Below are 19,493 nucleotides of genomic sequence, written 5' to 3' on the forward strand. Positions count from 1 at the left end.
TTCTCTCCCAGATATGCTCCCATCGATGAGCTCATCACTTCCCTCTTTGGAATGCTGCTTTTAACTTGGTCTTGTTTCATACTTCGCACTTATAAGAGAGCAATTAATCTAATTTTTGTGTGGCAAAAAGAAAAACTGTCTAAACAGCAATGTGATTCTGCCTGCTCTGCAGAGATATTTTAGGTCTTTCTGTCTGGGATTCTGAGTGACTTGTGGAGCATGTGGTCTGGTGAATATTAAACAGTGACATGATGCTGTGCTGTAAGACACTGGCTTTCTATAAGGCAATAGACCTACCTGTTGCCTGGATGTAGACATTTCAGCTTAGAATTCCTAACACCTGCTTAAAGATAGCCAGTGTGACAGCAGTGTCAGTATTAGGAAGTCTGGTGAAAAGATTAATATATGACCTACACCAAAGATAATCCGAAACTGCTATCCCCAAATGACTCTCAAGAAATCAATACTCATCTTTACTAATATGATAGAGAAGGGAAGAAACGTGCTTAAAACCTGTGACAAAACTTGCATATGGAAGAGTAGCCTTATGTTGAAATGTGAAAGTTCACTTTGGATTTATGTATGTTTCTGCCTGGCTTGCACTTGAAGATATAAAACAAGCTCACACTGAAGTTTCCTAATTAAGGTACTAATTTTTGTGGCTGAGAATGCACAGTAGGCTGCATTGAGGAGAGAAAAATCCATTCATCTTTCAAGGGAGAATGCTCTATTGAACTTGTAATATAATGGTGGGGTTTGTATTGTAACCATAGAATTTACTTTCAAGGGTTTTCTAGATTTTTTTTGCCAAATGCCAACTTTAAAAATGTCCATTTTTAAGAAGACGAACATAAATTATAAAATGTAAGCAGACATTCTATCTGGATATTTGATCTATTTAAATTGTTTATGATGGACATAATTTATTGAAGTTAAATATTTTTCAAAAAGTGGAAACATTGTCAACCACAAAACAAAAACCCTGACATACACACTTAATTAAAAGTCATAGTAATTAAATATTGTTTTCCTTAGTCTGTCCCACCGATGTCTACATCCTTATAAATTTAATTCAGTTCAACAAATAATTTTTAGGCATCTATCTAGTGAAGGCATTTGCTTAAATGCAGTGATGGGGCTTTATTTTTCCCCTTTAAAAGAACATAAGAGAATACAATTCACAACATAAATTCCAAAGTCTCTCTAGAGCTATAGATAATTACGAAATTTACTGTTTTTCATTTCCACTTCCCTAACTTGGAATGCAAACCACTAAGGTGGTAACTGAGGGTACAGAGTGACGGAGTTCATGGTCTCAAACTATGATGGTAGGAAGTAAAGGTGACTTGGTACATCTACTCAACCAGAATTTTGTTTTTGGGAATCAAGTCTAAATATATATTTAGTGGCTTTATGAAGCAGAAGCAGGGATGGATTCTAAGGTGTAGAGAAGGTAAATGTAGTTGAAAGTAGAATCTTCATGACAGTACACTTGTGCCCTGGAGGGAGTTATTTTCTGTATTTTGTCACTATACTGTTTCCAAGTTTGCATTGGATGTATAACACCTCCACGTGTGAACCAAGACAAGGGCAAGAAGGCAGTGGAAGAGGAGACAAGAAGAATAAGCTAAATAAGGGAGGACTGGCTTATAAATGATACTCTCGGCAAGTAGAAATACTGAATGGATTGCATTGATGGTGGTAGTGGGGGTACTGTTATCTTAATAGAAATAAACTGAGTGAAGTCCAAATATATGGAGGTCTGGGTCACCAAGAGCTTATGGAAGAATAGACAAAGAGGGGAAAACTATTGAATGGTGTGCCATTCTAACATACTCTGATGACATACATAAGGAGATTGAAGTGCACAGTTGGAGTCAAGTGTAAAAGGGTACTTTCAGCCTGTGTGCTTGTGAGAACTTTTGGATGCTGCTGGCATTGCTTCTCCCACTGGCTTTGGTCAAGTCATGTAATAAACAATGTATTTGCTCATCAACCTCACCTTGCCTTTTCTACTCATCAACATCACTGCCTAGACAGAGCCTCAGACTGCAAAATACGGAAACTCACTTTTGCCCTGCGAAATATGGAAACTACTGTTGCCCTGGGCTGCATGAATTGCTCCACCGGTCCTAGTATCACCCAACAGGTGTGGGCCTCCGGGCAGAGGTATGCAACAAGTAAACACAAGATTACTTATTAGAAGGTGCTTCACCTTAGGATAGTCATTCATTAAATGACCATTCCGAGGCAATATTAACTTCACTGAGGAGTCACTAATGAAAAATACCTCCAAAGGTAAACAATTTATTTTTAAAAATTTTATACCCAAAGCAATATTTTCTTTAATTGTTTCGAACATGGTTTCTCAACCTTGGTGCTATTGACATTTTGGAGTGAATAATTCTTTTGGGGGGTACCTGTCCTGTACACCATAAGATGTTTGGCAGCATCCCTGGACTCCGTCCACTTGATACCAATAGCACTCCCTACTACCGGCCATGACAACTAAAAAAATGTTTGTAGACATTTCCAAATGTTCCCTGGGGGACAAAATCCCTCCTGGTTGAGAACCACTGATTTAGAGTATTAAAATACAAAGGATAATATCACTATATACATACTGTCAATATTTTATTTTCTGAAGTAAGGCATACTTAAAGAGAGCTTTGGTCAGTAAAAGTATAAAATCTGAGCTTTGGTAAGGGTACAGTTTATAAGGCCTAGAGAACTTCGAAACATTCATTTCATATTGAATGTATAAATACTCACATGTGAGAGCACATATTGATTCAGTTTGAGTATGTCTGCCTTGTGGATCTTTAAAACCTTTCCAGCCTGGGTTATTTTCCCAAGCTTTCTTTATAATTACACCAGGGAAAGAGTTACCTGGCATTAATCAAAACCAGACAGTGGACAATGACAAAGAGCTAGCATGAAGAAATATTTCTCTTAGAAATTCCTGGATGGAAAACAAAAATTGATTAGGGAAAAAGTTCACTGAGTTTTGTTGAAAGGTGAAAAAGATTGAAAACAAGTAGGGACATACAAAGCAATTATTTTTTACGTGGTTTATCTAGGGATAGCAAATGTTTAAGCCAACAGAAAGATAAAATAGCTGTTTCAAATTTAGCATCAAAAGTATTCAGAATATATGATCTATTGAAAGGTATAAAAATCCTTTAAGGAACTGTGTAGAGCAAAATGGTTAAATACAGAGTTAAATCTTGAAAAGTAAAACCTCAATTGAATCATCTTAATGGTAGCACAAAGGTTTCATGCCTCCAGGCTCTGTATGTAAGCAATCTTTCCTTTCAGCATTATTTCTAGAATTCTCTTTAACTTTCTCATGCCTTTAAAAATAAATTCAATAGAACTTTTAAAGTATTTTTCTTCATTCCTAAGGGTTTCACAATCTTTTTACTCCACTGTTTTTTATTTGCTATGATAATTCTTTGCTAACTTTTTTATGTTTTGCTTATCCAAATATTCTAGGGGTCAAATATCTTGAGACCATTTTACAATTCCTATGGAAACATTTTACACATCATTTGAGCCATTACTTTTGTTATAAATCAAGGAAAATGGCTAAATAACCATTTTATGTTGCTTGAAATAGGGATAAAGTTAAACTAATATTAAAAATTATCTTCCTCTCTTTTAAAAGTAACTTTATAAATAATTAGAAAACATTCATTTACAGAATGGCTTTTATGTGGAAACCTTCCAAGAATAGAACACTAGGCAAAACTAAAAGTACACTTTAAAGTTCCTAATTTTTGTATGCCTCTGGGACATACAGAAATCTGAGACTGACCCACACCTCTTGTGAATTCAGTGATTCTCAAACTTACCTTGCAATCACAAAGAGTACACAGCTGACTCCCAAGCAGGCTAAGAGCACATACATCCAAATATCTGGAGACAGGGGGTTGAGGAAGGAGAAAACGCCTGGATTGGTACCATTGGGCTTCCGGTAGAGAATGCTGATGCCTAGGGTCATGAAGGGTTTGGAGAAGTCAATGACTTTCTCCCGCACGTAGGTGATGGTAAGAGGAGCCACTGCCAGGTCAGCCCTCTGCAAAAGCAAGTCCAAAATTGTCAGCTTAGTCTAGTTTCTTTGCAAATGTCTAGACTTTTCCTGGGTACTCCTGATTCTTATTCTCAACTCTAAATGCTTCTCATTCATGAAGCTCCTGTGATGGTTGGTTCTAATACAAAAAAAGCCGATTTATACAGTTATGTTTATGAAACAGTATCAGCAAAGAGAAACCAGAAAGTATAAAACACACATATACATACACAAGTATATATCCATCATTCTGGAACTAAATGAAGACAAAAATGCAGGAGGATGCCTTTAAAAAGGGCATGTGAGAAAAAGAAGGAATGAGCAACTTGGTTGTACTATTAATTGACATGATGAGATTTTGCTCTGAGCTGAAAACTTTAAAATTCTTTTTTTTTTTTTTTTTTTTTTTTTTTTTGTGAAGCGGAGTCTCACTCTGTCGCCCAGGCTGGAGTGCAGTGGCGCAATCTTGGCTCACTGCAAGATCCACCTCCCAGGTTCATGCCATTCTTCTGCCTCAGCCTACCGAGTAGCTGGGACTACAGGCGCCCACCACCACGCCTGGCTAATTTTTTGTATTTTTAGTAGAGGCAGGGTTTCACCGTGTTAACCAGGATGGTCTCGATCTCCTGACCCTGTGATCCGCCTGCCTCAGACTCCCAAAGTGTAAAATTCTTAATTTAAGAATCACTCAAGTTTTATGTTCAGTATGAAAGAAGGACCCATATAATATAGTTTGGCTCTGTGTCCCCACCTAAATCTCACCTTGAATTGTAATAATCCCCGTGTGTCAAGGGTGGGACCAGGTGGAAGTAACTGGATCATGGGGTATTGGGATCTGGTGATTATGAGTGAGTCTCATGAGAGCTGATGATTTTATAAGTGTCTAGCATCTCCCCTGCTTTCACGCATTCTCTCACCTGCCACCCTGTGATGAAGTGTCTTCTGCCATGATTGTAAGTTTCCTGAGGCCTCTCCAGCCATGAGGAACTGTGTCAATTAAATCTCTCCTTTATAAATTTCCCAGTCTCAGGAAGTTCTTTATAGCAGTGTAAAAACAAACTAATGCACCATATATTTTTATCATTAATTTTTATCTTTACTTACCCTTCTAAGTAAGCAAACTCCATTTCCAGGCTGTTTTACTTTGCTTCTTAAAAAAATTGTTACGATTCAAAAAAAGGAAACATTTCTTCTGACATCATTTTTTCCTCTCTTACTTTCTCTTATGCATATTTTCAGATATGTTAGAAATATTGTTACTTACGTGATCTATGAGTTCTTTAACCATCCCGTTCCACTCCCCTTTGTCATTCTGGGCCCCATATTTGCCATCGGGAACTAGTTTAACATCATAAATGAAACCCAGGATGTTTGACAATTCTTTCAACAGGTCCAGGCAATATCCTTCAAATCTGTCATTTCCATATAGAGGCTTATCCGATTTCCTGTACATAACATAGGGTTCTTCCTAAATGAAACAAACCAAATATGAAAACCCTGTTATAATGAAAGGAAGAGTTTACCCTATCAGCAGCTTGAAGATGTGAAATGTTTGATAATGATTTTGAAGAGCTGAGAGTACTGAAGTCATTCACTCATCTGCCTGCCTATGTCCTCTATAAATACAGAACACTTCCTATATTATTGTTTCTTTCCCTTCTGCGTCTTTCGATGGGAGCTTTTCCTTCCTCTGTGGAGGGTGGGGCTGTGCGGGAATGGTGTGATGGATACACAGTCACTGTTAAACGTGGGGTCTGAGAAGAAGGAAGGCGCAGAGGGAAATGGGGGCCCACATGCCTGGCCACCTGCTGTGCCAATACCCAAGCTTTTTTTTTTGTATGACGCTTCTGGCTTTTTTTTTTTTTTTTTTCTGACGGAATCTCACTCTGTCACCCAGCCTGGAGTGCAGTGGGGAGATCTCAGCTCACTGCAAGCTCCACCTCCCGGGTTCAAGCCTTTCTCCTTTCTCAGCTTCTTGAGTAGCTGGGACTACAGGCGCCTGCCACCACGCCTGACTATTTTTTTGTATTTTTTTTAGTAGAGACGGGGTTTCACCATGTTAGTCCAGGATGGTCTCGATCTCCTGACCTCGTGATCCACCCGCCTCGGCCTCACAAAGTGCTGGGATTACAGGTGTGAGCCACCAAGCCCGGACCTGGCTTTTATCTAAGAACCTCATGACAGAGAAATCTACATCACCAACTATTTCCTTTCATTCTTTGCATTTCCTATCTATGACTATTCTCATTTCTTTATCTAAATTTCATCTGAATTTCACTATTCACTTATGATTTATATATTTTGATTGGTTTCCTTCAGGGTAGCCTATTCCAAAGGCCATTTCTATTTCTTCTTTTATCATCTTTCCCATTTTCTTTTTTGAAATCACCTCAAATCTCACATCTGGTCATTCTCTGCTTATATACGTGCATCATCACTCCCCTCTCCTATGAATAATGGACACTTCCCTACTACCATGCATCTATAACCTTGTTAATTCTCATTTGACTAAATGAATCCTCATTTGGTTTTATAAAATATAATAGTTGCTATACTACAGACATATTCTTTATATTTAGGTTTATCCTCCAACTGATAATGGGGTCATTCAAACACAATAGAGAACCCTGTGTTTTCATAAGACAGTCATAGAGAAAGTAGTAACCAGAAGAGCAAACCAGTTTTTCCTTTGGATGAACAATTCTCACAATAATATCAACAATAAATTGATTTGACATTATGGACTGGCATAAGGCAGGATGTCTGCAAGCAAGGATTTCAGGGAAGGCTACTCCTGCCCAACTCCCTGGAGAAAGGAAAAAGCAGAAAATAAGCAACCGGTAGCTGTACAGTGGCTGGATGGGGCATGACCAGGGCACTAATAGGAGGCAGGGCTTTCAAGAACAGTTAGTAAAGGAGCTGTGTACAGAAGTGTGAGCAAAGCAAAGGGAGCCAAGGGAGGTGGGGGTCTGATTTGGCGGCAAGTCATAGACACACAGGCAACAGCCTCTTCAGGAAACCTGCACCACCCAGGGCTGAGGCAGGAGGGAGGAAAGAATACTCCTGAAGCTCAGTGCAGCTGGACCCTAGAAACAGTGCCACTGATGGGCAGAAGCTATGGTTGTAGAAAGTCAGAGGTTCTGAAAAAACTACTAGTAGCAGTTGGGAGGGAACAGAAGAGCTTCTCTTGCCTCCTCTTCTCCCACTTCCCTAGTCTCTTGCTAGGGTCTCCACATGGTTGAAACCAACTAGCAGCCAGAGAGCAAGGGAGACCAGCTGGGAGGGGACAGAGAGTGGGGCTGAGCAGGACTGGCAATGGATTAGGGGTGGGAGATCTTCAGAACAACGTTGGAAGCGTCTAATTCAATCTTACTGTAAGTATGTACAAACACAGGCTTTTAGTGTCCTAGTTAAAAATAGACATTTGCAGACAGAAGCGTTAGCATGAAAAAGACAGTTGAGGAATGCTTTGAAGTCTAAGGCAGGAGCCTGGATAAGACACCCTCAATTCCATGAAGTCAACTTACCAGAATGGTGGTGACAATGAGTGTTCTGTTGGCCAGTGAATCAGTGATATTGCTGGACTTGTCTTTGTTGCTGTCCGTCATGTTAAGCCCACTGTTGGAATTCCAAATCCCAATCTACACAGAACACAGTACATCAGAGGCTGCTGGCTGTCAGTGTGGCATTTACACCAAAGAGAGGCCCCTTCTCTACCAGGAATGGGCACAAAAGCTCACAGTTTGGGACACTGGGGCATCACAGTGGAAGCTACTAAACGTGGGGAAATGAAACAACAGAGGAATGAATGTGTAGACAAAATAGGATATATCTGTGCTACTGGGGGCAGGGTAGGTGGAGGTCTTTTTCTTTTTCATTTAGTAAACTCATTTTCTTTTATAAATGAAAAAATATTTAAGAATTCTTAAATGAATATTAGATTTTTCTTCCTATATATATATTTGCTGAGCATCTATTTATGTGCCAGGCACTGCTCTAGGCATCTGAGGACATAACAATGAATAAAATATACAAGAGTTTCTTCCTTTGTGGAGCTTACATTCTACTGATAGAAACCTTAGGCTGCCAAAGTAGTATCACTAGTTTATTTAAAATTTATGAATAATGGGGTGAAGGGGCAGGGTGAATGGTGGAGAGACCCAGCATCTAAAAGGGAAAGATAGTGGGGTGCTGAGACTCATGCCTGTAATCCCAGTGCTTTGGAAGGCCAAGGTGGGAGGATCTCTTGAGACCAGGTGTTCAAGGCCAGCCTGGGCAACAGAGTGAGACCCGATCTATACAAAAAATTAAAAAAAAATTAGCCAGGCATGATGGTGCATGCCTGCAGTCTCAGCTACTCAGGAGGTTGAGATGGGAGGATGGCTTGGGTTCAGGAATCAAGACTGCAGTGAGCCGTGATTGCACCACTGCACTTCAGCCTGGGTGACAGAGTGAGACACTGAAAAAACAAAGTAATTTTTTCTTTAAAAAGAGAAAGATAAATGAAAGAAAACATGTCATGTGCATGAGAAGTAGACTAAATTCAGGGCCTATCTTCTTTGAGGAGCCAAAGCTGGGCAAAGAGTGCTTGTGAGCCCTAGCAGGACTCTGTTCATATCTCTGTCACAGCAGCTAGCGTCTTCTGTTATTATTTATCTGTTTACCTGTCTTGTCTGTCCACTTGATCGTGAACTCCTTCAGTGAGGGTACTCACTTTTACTGGTCACTGATTTTACTGTCACAAAACCAACCATGGCAACTGGCATTCAGTAAAGCCCATTACTCTTTTTAAAAATAATGATCCACAATTTTCTCCAGTGGCCAAGTCACTCCTGGGTTGTGAGGTGGTATAGAAGTATATTGATTCATTCAGCCTCTGTGGGAACCCAGAAGAGGAGCCTTGGGGATTTTGAGCTATTTTGTAAATGCCTATCTTTCTGTAGGCATTTACTGCCAGCCTCACGTGGTGGCTTGCAAGTTTGTTTTAGAGCCAGGAAGACCTTGTTGCTGTGTGTCCTTGAATGAGATTCTAAACTTTCTGAGCTTCAGTTGATTCTTTACCTATAAAGTATTTCACAGGAATAATGAGAAGATCAAATAATCAGATGATGTATGTGGAAGTGTTGATGCATGTTGTTAAGACCTGCACACATAGTAACAAGAAAGGACATTGAAATGGCTGCCTCAGTCATTTCTTCAACCTTACCCTGTCATGAAGGAATTTGGACTCATTTTTTTAAAAATTCAGACTCTGATAAGGTAAAAGAGCTATGACAAGTGGCAGTTTAGGAACATGAACACTTGGACCTGCTCTGAGATGGACAGGGTGGAGCTATGCTTGGTCCCTAAATATGTTCCTCCAATGGGAAGACAGACGGGAGTGTTAGGCTCCATCCTCCTTTGCTTTTCTATTTCTTGACTCTGATTTATTGCCTATATTTTGCAGTTGGAAATTCATTTAGCTTGACAAATATCCCTTTTAGAGACATCAATTCTTTGAAGAAGTTTCAAGGACTATTACATGTTCACACATCAGTGTGAACTATTTTAATTTCAGTTTTATTTCCTATACTTAATGAGGGCTAGTTGATTGGAGAAATAAAGAGACAGGTATAGGTAAATGGGGGAATGAGATAGTTTTTGCAATTGAAAATATTGTGGTCCTGCCTGAAAAGAAGTGTCTATTGGGTTGTAAGCTGTACTCTTAATAACCATCCAACATTTCCAGGATCTAGTGTGATAAATATCACCTAGAATGCACATTGTACGTCTATTGGTTGAAGAATCTTTAGGTTTCTTAATCTGGCTTTAGACTCAGGAAAAGTGGACAGCATTTTCTTCTTTTTCTTCTCAATCTCCATCCCTTCTTCTGAGGCAGGGACCCTTGCTTCTAGGAAATGTAACTCTGGCTAAATATACCTGTCTGTTGATTTTCATCCAAGGCTGTGCTTTAGGTTGTGAACAATTGACTCCTAGCTCCATGAAGAGTGTGTGTAAATTGGGCCCTGACTGTACTTCTAATTAAACCTTCACTTAGACACTGAGGAGAAGGGAATCTAATTTTTAATTAAGTAAGTATTGAAGGGTGGAGAAAATAATTGTTTTTAGCCACTTGATTAAGTGATAGGATGTGGTCTCTTTAAATCTTATTTCTATTAATGTCAAGTATGTGAGTGTTGGAGGAACTACTGTAATATTTGAAACTGACAGTGTTCAATAGCCTAGCAATATCACTCTCTTGTAAAATAAAACTTGAACTTGTAGACAAATACACCCCACAGCTTGATGTCTGGTTTTTCTTTCTTTTGCCATCTGCACTAAAAGTGCAGAAGAGATCATTGCTGCTGCCAATCCAATCAACTAAGTCCCAAGTCCTATTCAGTTTAAACTTTCCTTCTTAAAATGAGAAAAGGGTGACCATTTTTTCCCCTATTGTCTCTACAGAGGGACCTACAGAAGGTCCTTTAAATGTAGACTAGAAGAGTATCAAAATATAGTAAAGGTCAGGCTATTCCTGGGAAATGTACAGTATATATATGCTGAATGACCTCAGTCTTCTGTTTCTAAACCTGTAATCAGCAAAACAGAACTGTGTATGTGTGTGTGTGTGTGCGCGCATGTGTGTACCTGTGTCTTTTAAACCTAAGTAGTCAAGTGGCTTTATCTGTTACTTGAAGCAAATGAATATGTTCTCAGGAAATGAATGTCTCCCTTTAAAGAAGTCGTATCTCATGATCCATGTGTGCTGGAGACAGAGGTACAGTTAAGAAGATGCCTGGACATTTGACATTTCAGTACTGTTCTACGAACTAGGAGGAGTGCCTCCAGGGAGCGGAACCTCAGTTTTCAAGCTTCACAGTGAAGGCAGACAGCAGTCATTTACCAGTGAGAAGTAGTGGAGGGTGGATCAGTTACTTGTGGGGAGGAGCACTCAATATCTAAATTATCTGGCCCTGATTTCTTTCACTTTGTAAGCTGGCACAAGGGAGCAGCCATGTGTTATCTAGGACAACTGAGAAAAGCATTTGAAAATGAGTGCCCAAATGACATTAAGCAAACTTTTTTAAAAAAGCAATCCAATAAAAAGGGTATTCAGAGAGCCACTAGTATCTATCTTCTAAACCTAGACAGTGATTCATGTAAACTCAACATCTAAAGTGGCTGAGAGAAATAATCAGGTATCTAGGGCAAAGATAAAGGTATATGTGTTTCCTGTATTACGAACCTTATATAACAAATATTTTAGTGAGGGATGTTGTAAAGATTGCTACCTTCCTCTTTTGGAAAGAATTTTGGGTGAATAATACTATTCTAAAATAAGTCAGAGTACGAGGAAAGCTTTTGGGATTTCAATATGATGAAGGTGAATTTTTGTTTAAGTTGGAGACTTCTGGAAAAAGTGCAATGTGTTTGTTGGGTCTGAATGGGTCGCCTGTGCTAGAACTCAGGTTACCGTGAATTTTTGACGGAGTTATAACACAAAACAGCACACCACGGTATATACAACTTACAATGTGGAACATGATGGGCTACCAGCAGGGAAGAGGCATGAAGGCATGGAGGATCAAGATCAGAAAGTTACATGCCTAGGGAGTGTATGTGGCTCTTGCAGTTTAGTGACAAATAGAGGACATCCCCCCTCCCCTTTATATAATTTCAAAGCTTGGATTCCATTCCCTGGGATATTTGTATTAGATTAATTCAAAGTGCCCAGAGTCTCAAGATGGATTAGTATAATAGGTTTTTTTTTTTTCTTTTTCTGGGTGCCGGTTAGGTCCATCTATTTACCAGTAAAATTTTAGTGAGGAAACCAGATCACCTCCTATGTGCACTTAGTAGCCTTGTTCACTGATGATTAAAACAAGGCTTTTAAACCTATGCTTTGAAAACTTAAAAAGAAAAAATTTTTGAATTCATCACTGAGTACTACTAAGAGGGGGACAAGGTTTTTGGCTACAGGGAGAAACCTGTGTACACTTTCTGTGACATAGCTGATAATTTGAAAGATGAAAGTGAACCTGACAAAACTGTTCAAGTTGAACAACCTGAAGCAATTAAAGTTCATTCATCAGTCCATAGATTTTTTTTACCAAGTAGTTTTAGAGAGAGAGAGACAGAGAGGGAAGGAAGGAGAGGAGGAAGAGAAAGAGAGAGAAGAGATGAAAGAAAATGTTTGCTTACCACGGGGACATTTCTCTGATCCAAATGATTTTAATGTCTCATATTTGCTTATATAAATCTATGCACATTCATTGGCAACTTGGCACTGTATAATAAACTATAAAATAGTGGGTGTTATAATTCACAAGAGAATCTCATTTCCTTTCCAAGGTCCCTAATGTTTGTGTCCTCTTTAGAACTGTGGCTCTAAAACAAATTGCAAGACAATATGCTCTGATGAAGATATCACGCAAAACAAAAGATAGCTCATGAGAAAAGGAAATTTCTGAAAATGGTTCATATTTTGTGGTGGTGACATTAGAGGAGGTGTCCTAGCCTTCTGAGGCTGTAGCCTATCTGACTAGTCTCATGGATCAAATCTATTGTGATTTTTATCCCCCTTAAGGAAAATATTTAGTGATTTGAGAAGGAATATAAATAGGTCAGTGTCTCCTTCTGTTACAGTTGCCTGCTTTCAATCCTAACAAGGACTGATACTGCCTGGGAGAAACAAAAATAATCTTGGGGGAAATATTTAATCCATCATTATTTAATCCATTGCAAACCTGTTTTCAATTCACAGGTGATGTTGTTGAGAGAGATAACATATTCAATCACTCCTCTCTCTTTACATGGAACTTCCCTTCTAAACTGCAATTGGAGAGCTACAGGTCTGGTAACATTGGAAGGGCACAGGCCTTTCCAATGACATTCCCCATCCCACCCCCCAGGTTTCCTGCAGTTGTTGTCAGAGTACAAACCTTCTTCCACACTTTATACAAGTGTTTAGACACTTCGCCAGCAGCCTTGGTTTTCAGAGAGAAAAATAAAATAAAAACAGCACTTAATTAAAATGGAGCGTGAAACCCAGAAGGAATCATGGTGTGTGAGTGCTTAGAGTGTTACAGTTCCCACCCATTGTTTGGAATTTGCATCTTAATTCAATATAAAGCCTGACAATAGGTACAGCAAAGAGATGAATCAAGACTTGGGTCTCACAGAAGTTACCTGGTGGTAAGACTCAATTTTTACTTTTCCTTTCACACACCAAGAAATGCCTTAAAGTGCTTTTCAATGTATACAGGTATGCTGCAGTATTAAGGGTCTTCATTGTTCCTTAAGAAGACCCTTTTAAGGCATTGGTAACTAAAATCAATCAATCAACCAACCAACCAGCAAATCAATCAATACACACACACACACACACAAACACACACATATAAAGAAAAAGTATGCTTGATGACTTGTTCTTTGATTATGGGTTTCCGGGCAGTAGAAATTTGAGTGAAAGTGAGAATGGGATTTTTCTAATAATTTTCCCTATTGACTCCAAGAGAGGCTGACATAAAAAGATTGGGCATTTCCTCCCTCGGCTCCTGAGAGAGACGTGTTGGCTTCCCTCATTGCCTTAAGGCCTAATCAGCCTTCTCAGGAATTGAGCCCAAGATACCTGAAGAAAGAAAAGTTATTGCAAACAATGAAGAGATAAGAAACCAACACAAAACACTTTCATCTAATTTGATTTTGCCTGATGGAAAAACACCAATGCAATGTGCATAATATTACAGTGTATAGATAGCTGTGAAAGCATAACAGTAGCTCCATCTATTTCATCATTCACCTAGCCAAAAAGATGTTTCCTTAACAGCTTTTCTTCCCCCTTCAGTGCTATACATAAGAGGAGAACAGAGTTGGGGAAAGACTCATGCTTCGAGAAGCAGACATTTTCCTAAAAAAATTATAGGCTTTTAGATCATAACAAGTATTTTTTTTCTTTTGTTCCCTCCAGCCAACATCCCACACACCATTGTGGAGACTGGCTGGATGCCTTGTGCTCTATCAGGGCATGTCAGACCAACAGAGGGGCAAATCAGAGTGAAGAGGAAGCCAGAAGATGGGAGAGACATTTTTGAAGTGAGTAACCTGCATGTATAATGTGTACTCTCAAAACTGCAAACTAATTATTTTCCTCAAATATTTCACACTGGTGGTCACCTTCTAATACATTCAGCCTAAATGATCTTTGTTTCCATTAATGTTTTTTTGAGGGGGAGGGGTAGTTAGCACCTGCAAAAAAAATGTGTCCCGGTTAACAAAAGCAAGAAAACAGAAATGAAAACCTTAACCTCATTTTAAAAAATCAACCCAACTAATCTAATTAAGCAAGCAATCGATTATTCCCAAAGCCACTCTTACATTAAGCACACTGTCTTATTCACTATAGTGGGAAAAAAATGTCAGATTATAGAGTTTTCTGTTGAGGTGATTGCTTTGGGGGTTTCAATTGTTTTTCTATAAGATTTTCAGTGCAAAATCTTCAAACTGTAAGTGTTAATTCTGATGTATAGTCATGAATATTAAAATTGGCATAGTAAAATATACTGAGGAGCCAAATTCTTTTATCATTATTATTTAACCAAATAGTTTACATTGGCATTACTCTAAATAATAACTAAAGTAGAACTTTAAACATGGAGAGATTCAGAATTACAACTAAAATAATCCTAAAATGAGAACCCAACATTAAAATACAGTTTTTTGGCATTTGTTCTAAAATTAAGAATGCGAAGGTAATTTGCTCCAGTAAGTCTCTTCTATCCTACTTTATTCTGTCTGTCACCAATCTCAAAATGGAATAAAATGTGCAATTAAAATTAATTTCTGGGTAACCCTTGGATGCCATTCCATTGATAAACCATTGACAGCTTCTGCTTTTCCAAGTCTAAACTCAATTTGTTAAAAGCTTTAAGACATGGGCCTAATGACACCCAACTCTAGGGTTATATATGTAATAATATAAACACACTTGCTATGTAAATGAAGCACAATAGAAACACTAGTTAGTACTGCTATTACTAATACATGAAATTTAAGAATCTAGCACATCAACTTCTATCTGCAGAAAAAAGAAAGAGAGATAAAAAACTGGATGTAAAAGAACATGCTTAGAGAATCACTTCATCATTCATCTACTTGTCTTTGCAATTTAGTAAAAATGCCTGAACAATGTTCATTTGTTATTTTATTTATTTATCATTAAGGAGGTTACCTTTTCAGTTCCTTCCTCTTTGAGACTAATAATGTCCAGATCAAAATCCTTCCTCAAGCCATTGGTTTTATTAAAGGTGATATGCCCAGTCAAGCCATCCCACCGGGCCTGTGGACAAGAAGAAATGAGGCTGTTATTGTTAAACATTTATCATAATTCCTGAGACCATCAAAATTATAATACCTCAAATTCATCACAGTATCCAATTATTTGTTTTCATCATGCTGTTATAAACCATTGCATTGGTTCAGCGACAGGATAGCAGAACACATCGTCTTTTTATTAGCACTCATTTATTCTGTCAATTCTAACATCCTAACCCAGTCAAACCTGTCATTGTGGCTACGTAAATGGACAGTATGGGAAGAATTGCCGTAAAACAGTCTGCACATGGAATACACAAAATCTGAGAAATCACAATATTCTGTTTTCCAAGGTCAATCCAAATTCCCTTTGAGATATGGCTGAGTGGAATTGAGTCCCTGCTTTTTCTTTCTCTGTGAAAAGAATATAGACTAATATAGTCCAATGATGTATTGCAGTTTTTAGGCTGTTTATGACTTAGCGTGTTTGCACCATTTGGGCATTATAATTTCCCGTGGCTGCTGTAGCAAGTAATCACAAACGTGGGTGCTCAAAACAACAGAAATTTATTTTCTCAAGGTTATGGAGGCCTGAAATCCAAAATCAGTGTTAACTGGGTGGAATTAATGTGTCAGCGGGACCGTGCTCTCTCTCGAGGCTCGAGGGAAGACCCTATTCTTTGCCTCCTTCTGCTTCTGGTGGCTTCTGGCATTTCTCCTTCTCTTGTGGTTGCATCACTCCAATCTCTGCCTCAGTGGTCACATTTCCTCCTCCCCTGCTGTCTGCATAAAAGCTCCCTCTGCGAGGTGGAGGTTGTGGTGAGCCGAGATCCTTCCACTGCGCTGCAGGAGCCTGGGCGACAGAGCAAGACTCTGTCACAAACAAACAAACAAACAAAAAGGGTCGGGCGCAGTGGCTTGCGCCTGTAATCCCAGCACTTTGGGAGGCCGAGGTGGACGGAGATCGAGACCATCCTGGCTAACACGGTGAAACCCCATCTCTACTAAAAATACAAAATATTAGCCAGGCGTGGTGGCGCATGCTTGTAATCCCAGCTACTCGGGAGGCTGAGTCAGGAGAATCGCTTGAACCCCAGAGGCAGAGGTTGCAGTGAGCTGAGATTATGCCATTGCACTCCAGCCTGGCGACAGAGCAAGACTCCGTCTAAAACAAAAACAAAAACAAAAAAACTCCTTCTGCTTCTGTCTTATAAAGACACTTGTGATTGTAAATACAATCTAAATAGAACTCACCTGGATAATTTCCCCGTCTCAAAAATCCTTAATCACCTATGCAAAGGCCTTTTTGCTATATAAATTAACATTTACAGGTTCCAGGGATGAGGACATGGGTATCTTTTGAGGGTGCCGGTCTTCTTTCTACCCTACCTATCAACATCATTTCAAATAATAAAAAATTCACAATAGTCTGCCTTTCACAGAACTCACATTGGGTATCTCTGGTGGTTTTATTAAATAAAAAGCGGTGGCCCTTGGGAGAGTCTTCAGCTTCAATCATTAGGTGATTTTTGGCAACCTTGTTGATTTGAGTTTCACTTACAAATAGGGATAAAGGAAAACTCAGATCTTTGCATCCACTTAGCTGTTTTTCTCCCTCTTGACTTTACCAAATTCATTAGACATGCATAAAATGGGAAGATTCTGAAGAATTACACTGTATTTGCAGTTATTTGCGCCATGTGTATATGTTGAATGTATTTACCCATTTGGCCAAGAGGCAGAGCAATGCAGTGAATTTTCCATACCTCTAGGGCTGAATATCTGCAGTGTAACTTCAGGCAAGCTACTGAACTTGAAGCGTTTTAATTTTTAACATTTATTGTTTTTATAACTGTCTCTCACTTTTCCCACTTTCATAATTCTAGAGTTTGGCTATTACTATCTCACGTTTAGCCTTTACTTGGCTGTGCTGTATTTCATTTTACAAATCACGACCAGATTCATGGTCCCCAGGTAAATTTTCGTATTTATGCAATTTTCACCAGCACATAAAGTACATAATGGATTCATGCTACCTACAAATTAGTCTAAACCTTGACTTTACGTTGGAGGTTGTGATGGTTAATTTTGTGTGTCAACTTGCCTAGGCCACAGGATGCCCAAATATCTAGTCAAACATTATTTCTGGGTGTGTCTGTGAGGGTGTTTCCAAAAAAGATTAGCATTTGAATTGGTGGACTGAGTAAGGCAGACAGCCCTCTCCACGTGAGTGGGTACCATTCAATTCATGTAGAGCCTGAAAAGAACAAAAAGGCAGAGGAAGAGAGCATTTACTCTCTGCCTGACTGACAGCTGAAACAGGGGCCTTCTCCTGTTCTTGAGAACAGGAGATTACATCATCGATGCTCTTCATTCTCAGGCCTTTAGACTCAGACTAGACTTACACCAGCCAGCTTTCCAGGGCCTCTAGTTTGCAGATGGCAGAATGTGGGACTTCTCAGCCTCCATGTTGGTGTGCCAATTTCTCATAGTAAACCTCTTTGTATATATATCCTATTGTTCTGTTTCTCTGGAGAATTCTGGATAATACAGAGGTCTTTGAAAATTTTGCCTAAGCTACGTGTCCAGAATTTCCTACCACCGCTCCCCTATGCACAGCCCCAGCTGGAACAGGCCTGGGCTCTCCAGCCTCTGTGCTATTCATCCCAGCCTGCAGCCTCCACTCAGCCTCTCCATCTCCTATCCAGCCTTCAAGATTGGCTTATTGTGCTATTTTGGTCCACAGTCACTATTCTCCTCTTTGAAGCACAGACCTCCCAGCTTATACACCCCTCTGACCAATATTGCTTGTGTTTTCACATGTAATTTTGTACTTATTACCACTTACCTTTACACTTTCAGTTTGGAAATCCTTATATCCTCAATCGGATTGGAAGCTTGTCAGTCAAACCTAATTATCTTACTAAATTGTGTTCTCTTTAGTATTTAACAAAATGGCATAGCCGTTAGGCACTTTAATTTTTTTCTTGCTCTAATTTGTTCCAAAACAAAATTTTATTAATTTGTGTATTTTACTTTTCTGTCTTCTGTCACTCCTTTCTCTCTTTTAACCCATAATTTCTCAACTCATAATCCCATCTAAAAATAGCGAAATATCTTTGATTGGGAGTCAAGAAACCAAGTTTAGTCTTTAAGCCACTATCAAGTTTTGCGGCCTTGGTTGAGTCATTGTGTCCCTTTTTTAGGCCACAGAGAAATGCACAGTAAGTGAAGATTTTGCATAAAATGAACTTTAGCTCCGGAATTCTACAATCATAGGCAAGATACCATAGAGGGGTTTAATGAAAGTGATTCATTAAGCACCTATGATCTGGAAGCTGGGCTATATAAAACATAAAACACAGTTGTTATACTCAAATTTCAGTGTAAAATATATTACTATCTGGCTGGGGAGAAAAGACTACAGAATTTGGTTCAATTATGTTTTCACTATTAATTCATTTGGAAAATATCCATTTATTGAGTATCTTCTCTGTGCAGGGAAGTATGCTGAGAATACAGCACCTAGAAGTTTACAGTTTAGTAGGAACAAACACATTAACGGATTTCCATAAAGCACTTTAGGTTTGAGGATAAAGATTCGCATAGAATATTGAAGAGAGAAGTATGGAGAAGAAGCACTTATCCCAACTGCAGGGAAAGAGTCAGCAAAAGATTCCTGAAGGCAAGAATGCCTGAGCTCACAAAGGATAAGTCCACCAAGCAAAGATTCATGTGCTGGGTAAAAACATGAAATAAAGAATAAATTATAAGTTTGCCATGAGACACTAATGCAAAGTAAGAAATGATGCAAAATGAGCCTAGGAAGGCAAGTAGTCTGTTTATAAAGGTGTTATGAAGCATGCTAGTTTGCTTAGACATTGCTCAGTAGACTTTTGGGGAATCATGGGGGTGTTTTAAACATGTGTTGCCATGGTCAGATGTGCATTATAGGGAGATCATTTGATATCTCTTTTATAATTGAGGAGAATGACTTGGAGAAGGTCAATATTGTAAGCAGTGTGTTGGTTAGCGGGTAGTTCTCATAGAACAAAATGTATACAATCATATTCATATGCCCAAATATGAACACAGGGATAGCACAATTCCTCCATTTCCCTGTCCCACC

General features: G+C 39.0%; 1 protein-coding gene across 6 annotated transcripts in view; it reads right to left on the reverse strand.

Annotated features, from left to right (window-relative positions):
• The window catches only part of GRIK1 (glutamate ionotropic receptor kainate type subunit 1), a 399,715-nt gene that overhangs the window by 45,738 nt on the left and 334,484 nt on the right, over positions 1 to 19,493 (reverse strand). For 3 of the 6 annotated variants that reach the window (XM_055373866.2, XM_055373864.2, XM_004062666.5), the window contains exons 8-12: positions 15,282 to 15,389; positions 12,994 to 13,038; positions 7,600 to 7,713; positions 5,337 to 5,540; positions 3,855 to 4,078 (exon numbers count right to left, since the gene is read on the reverse strand). In XM_055373866.2, coding sequence (XP_055229841.1) covers positions 3,855 to 4,078; positions 5,337 to 5,540; positions 7,600 to 7,713; positions 12,994 to 13,038; positions 15,282 to 15,389 — 695 coding nt within the window. The remainder of the gene's footprint in view (positions 1 to 3,854; positions 4,079 to 5,336; positions 5,541 to 7,599; positions 7,714 to 12,993; positions 13,039 to 15,281; positions 15,390 to 19,493) is intronic. The other 3 variants (XM_055373867.2, XM_055373865.2, XM_055373868.2) reach the window with 1 other exon arrangement.

The sequence above is a fragment of the Gorilla gorilla genome, chromosome 22, assembly GCF_029281585.2.
Source record: "Gorilla gorilla gorilla isolate KB3781 chromosome 22, NHGRI_mGorGor1-v2.1_pri, whole genome shotgun sequence".
Classification (NCBI taxonomy): domain Eukaryota; kingdom Metazoa; phylum Chordata; class Mammalia; order Primates; family Hominidae; genus Gorilla; species Gorilla gorilla.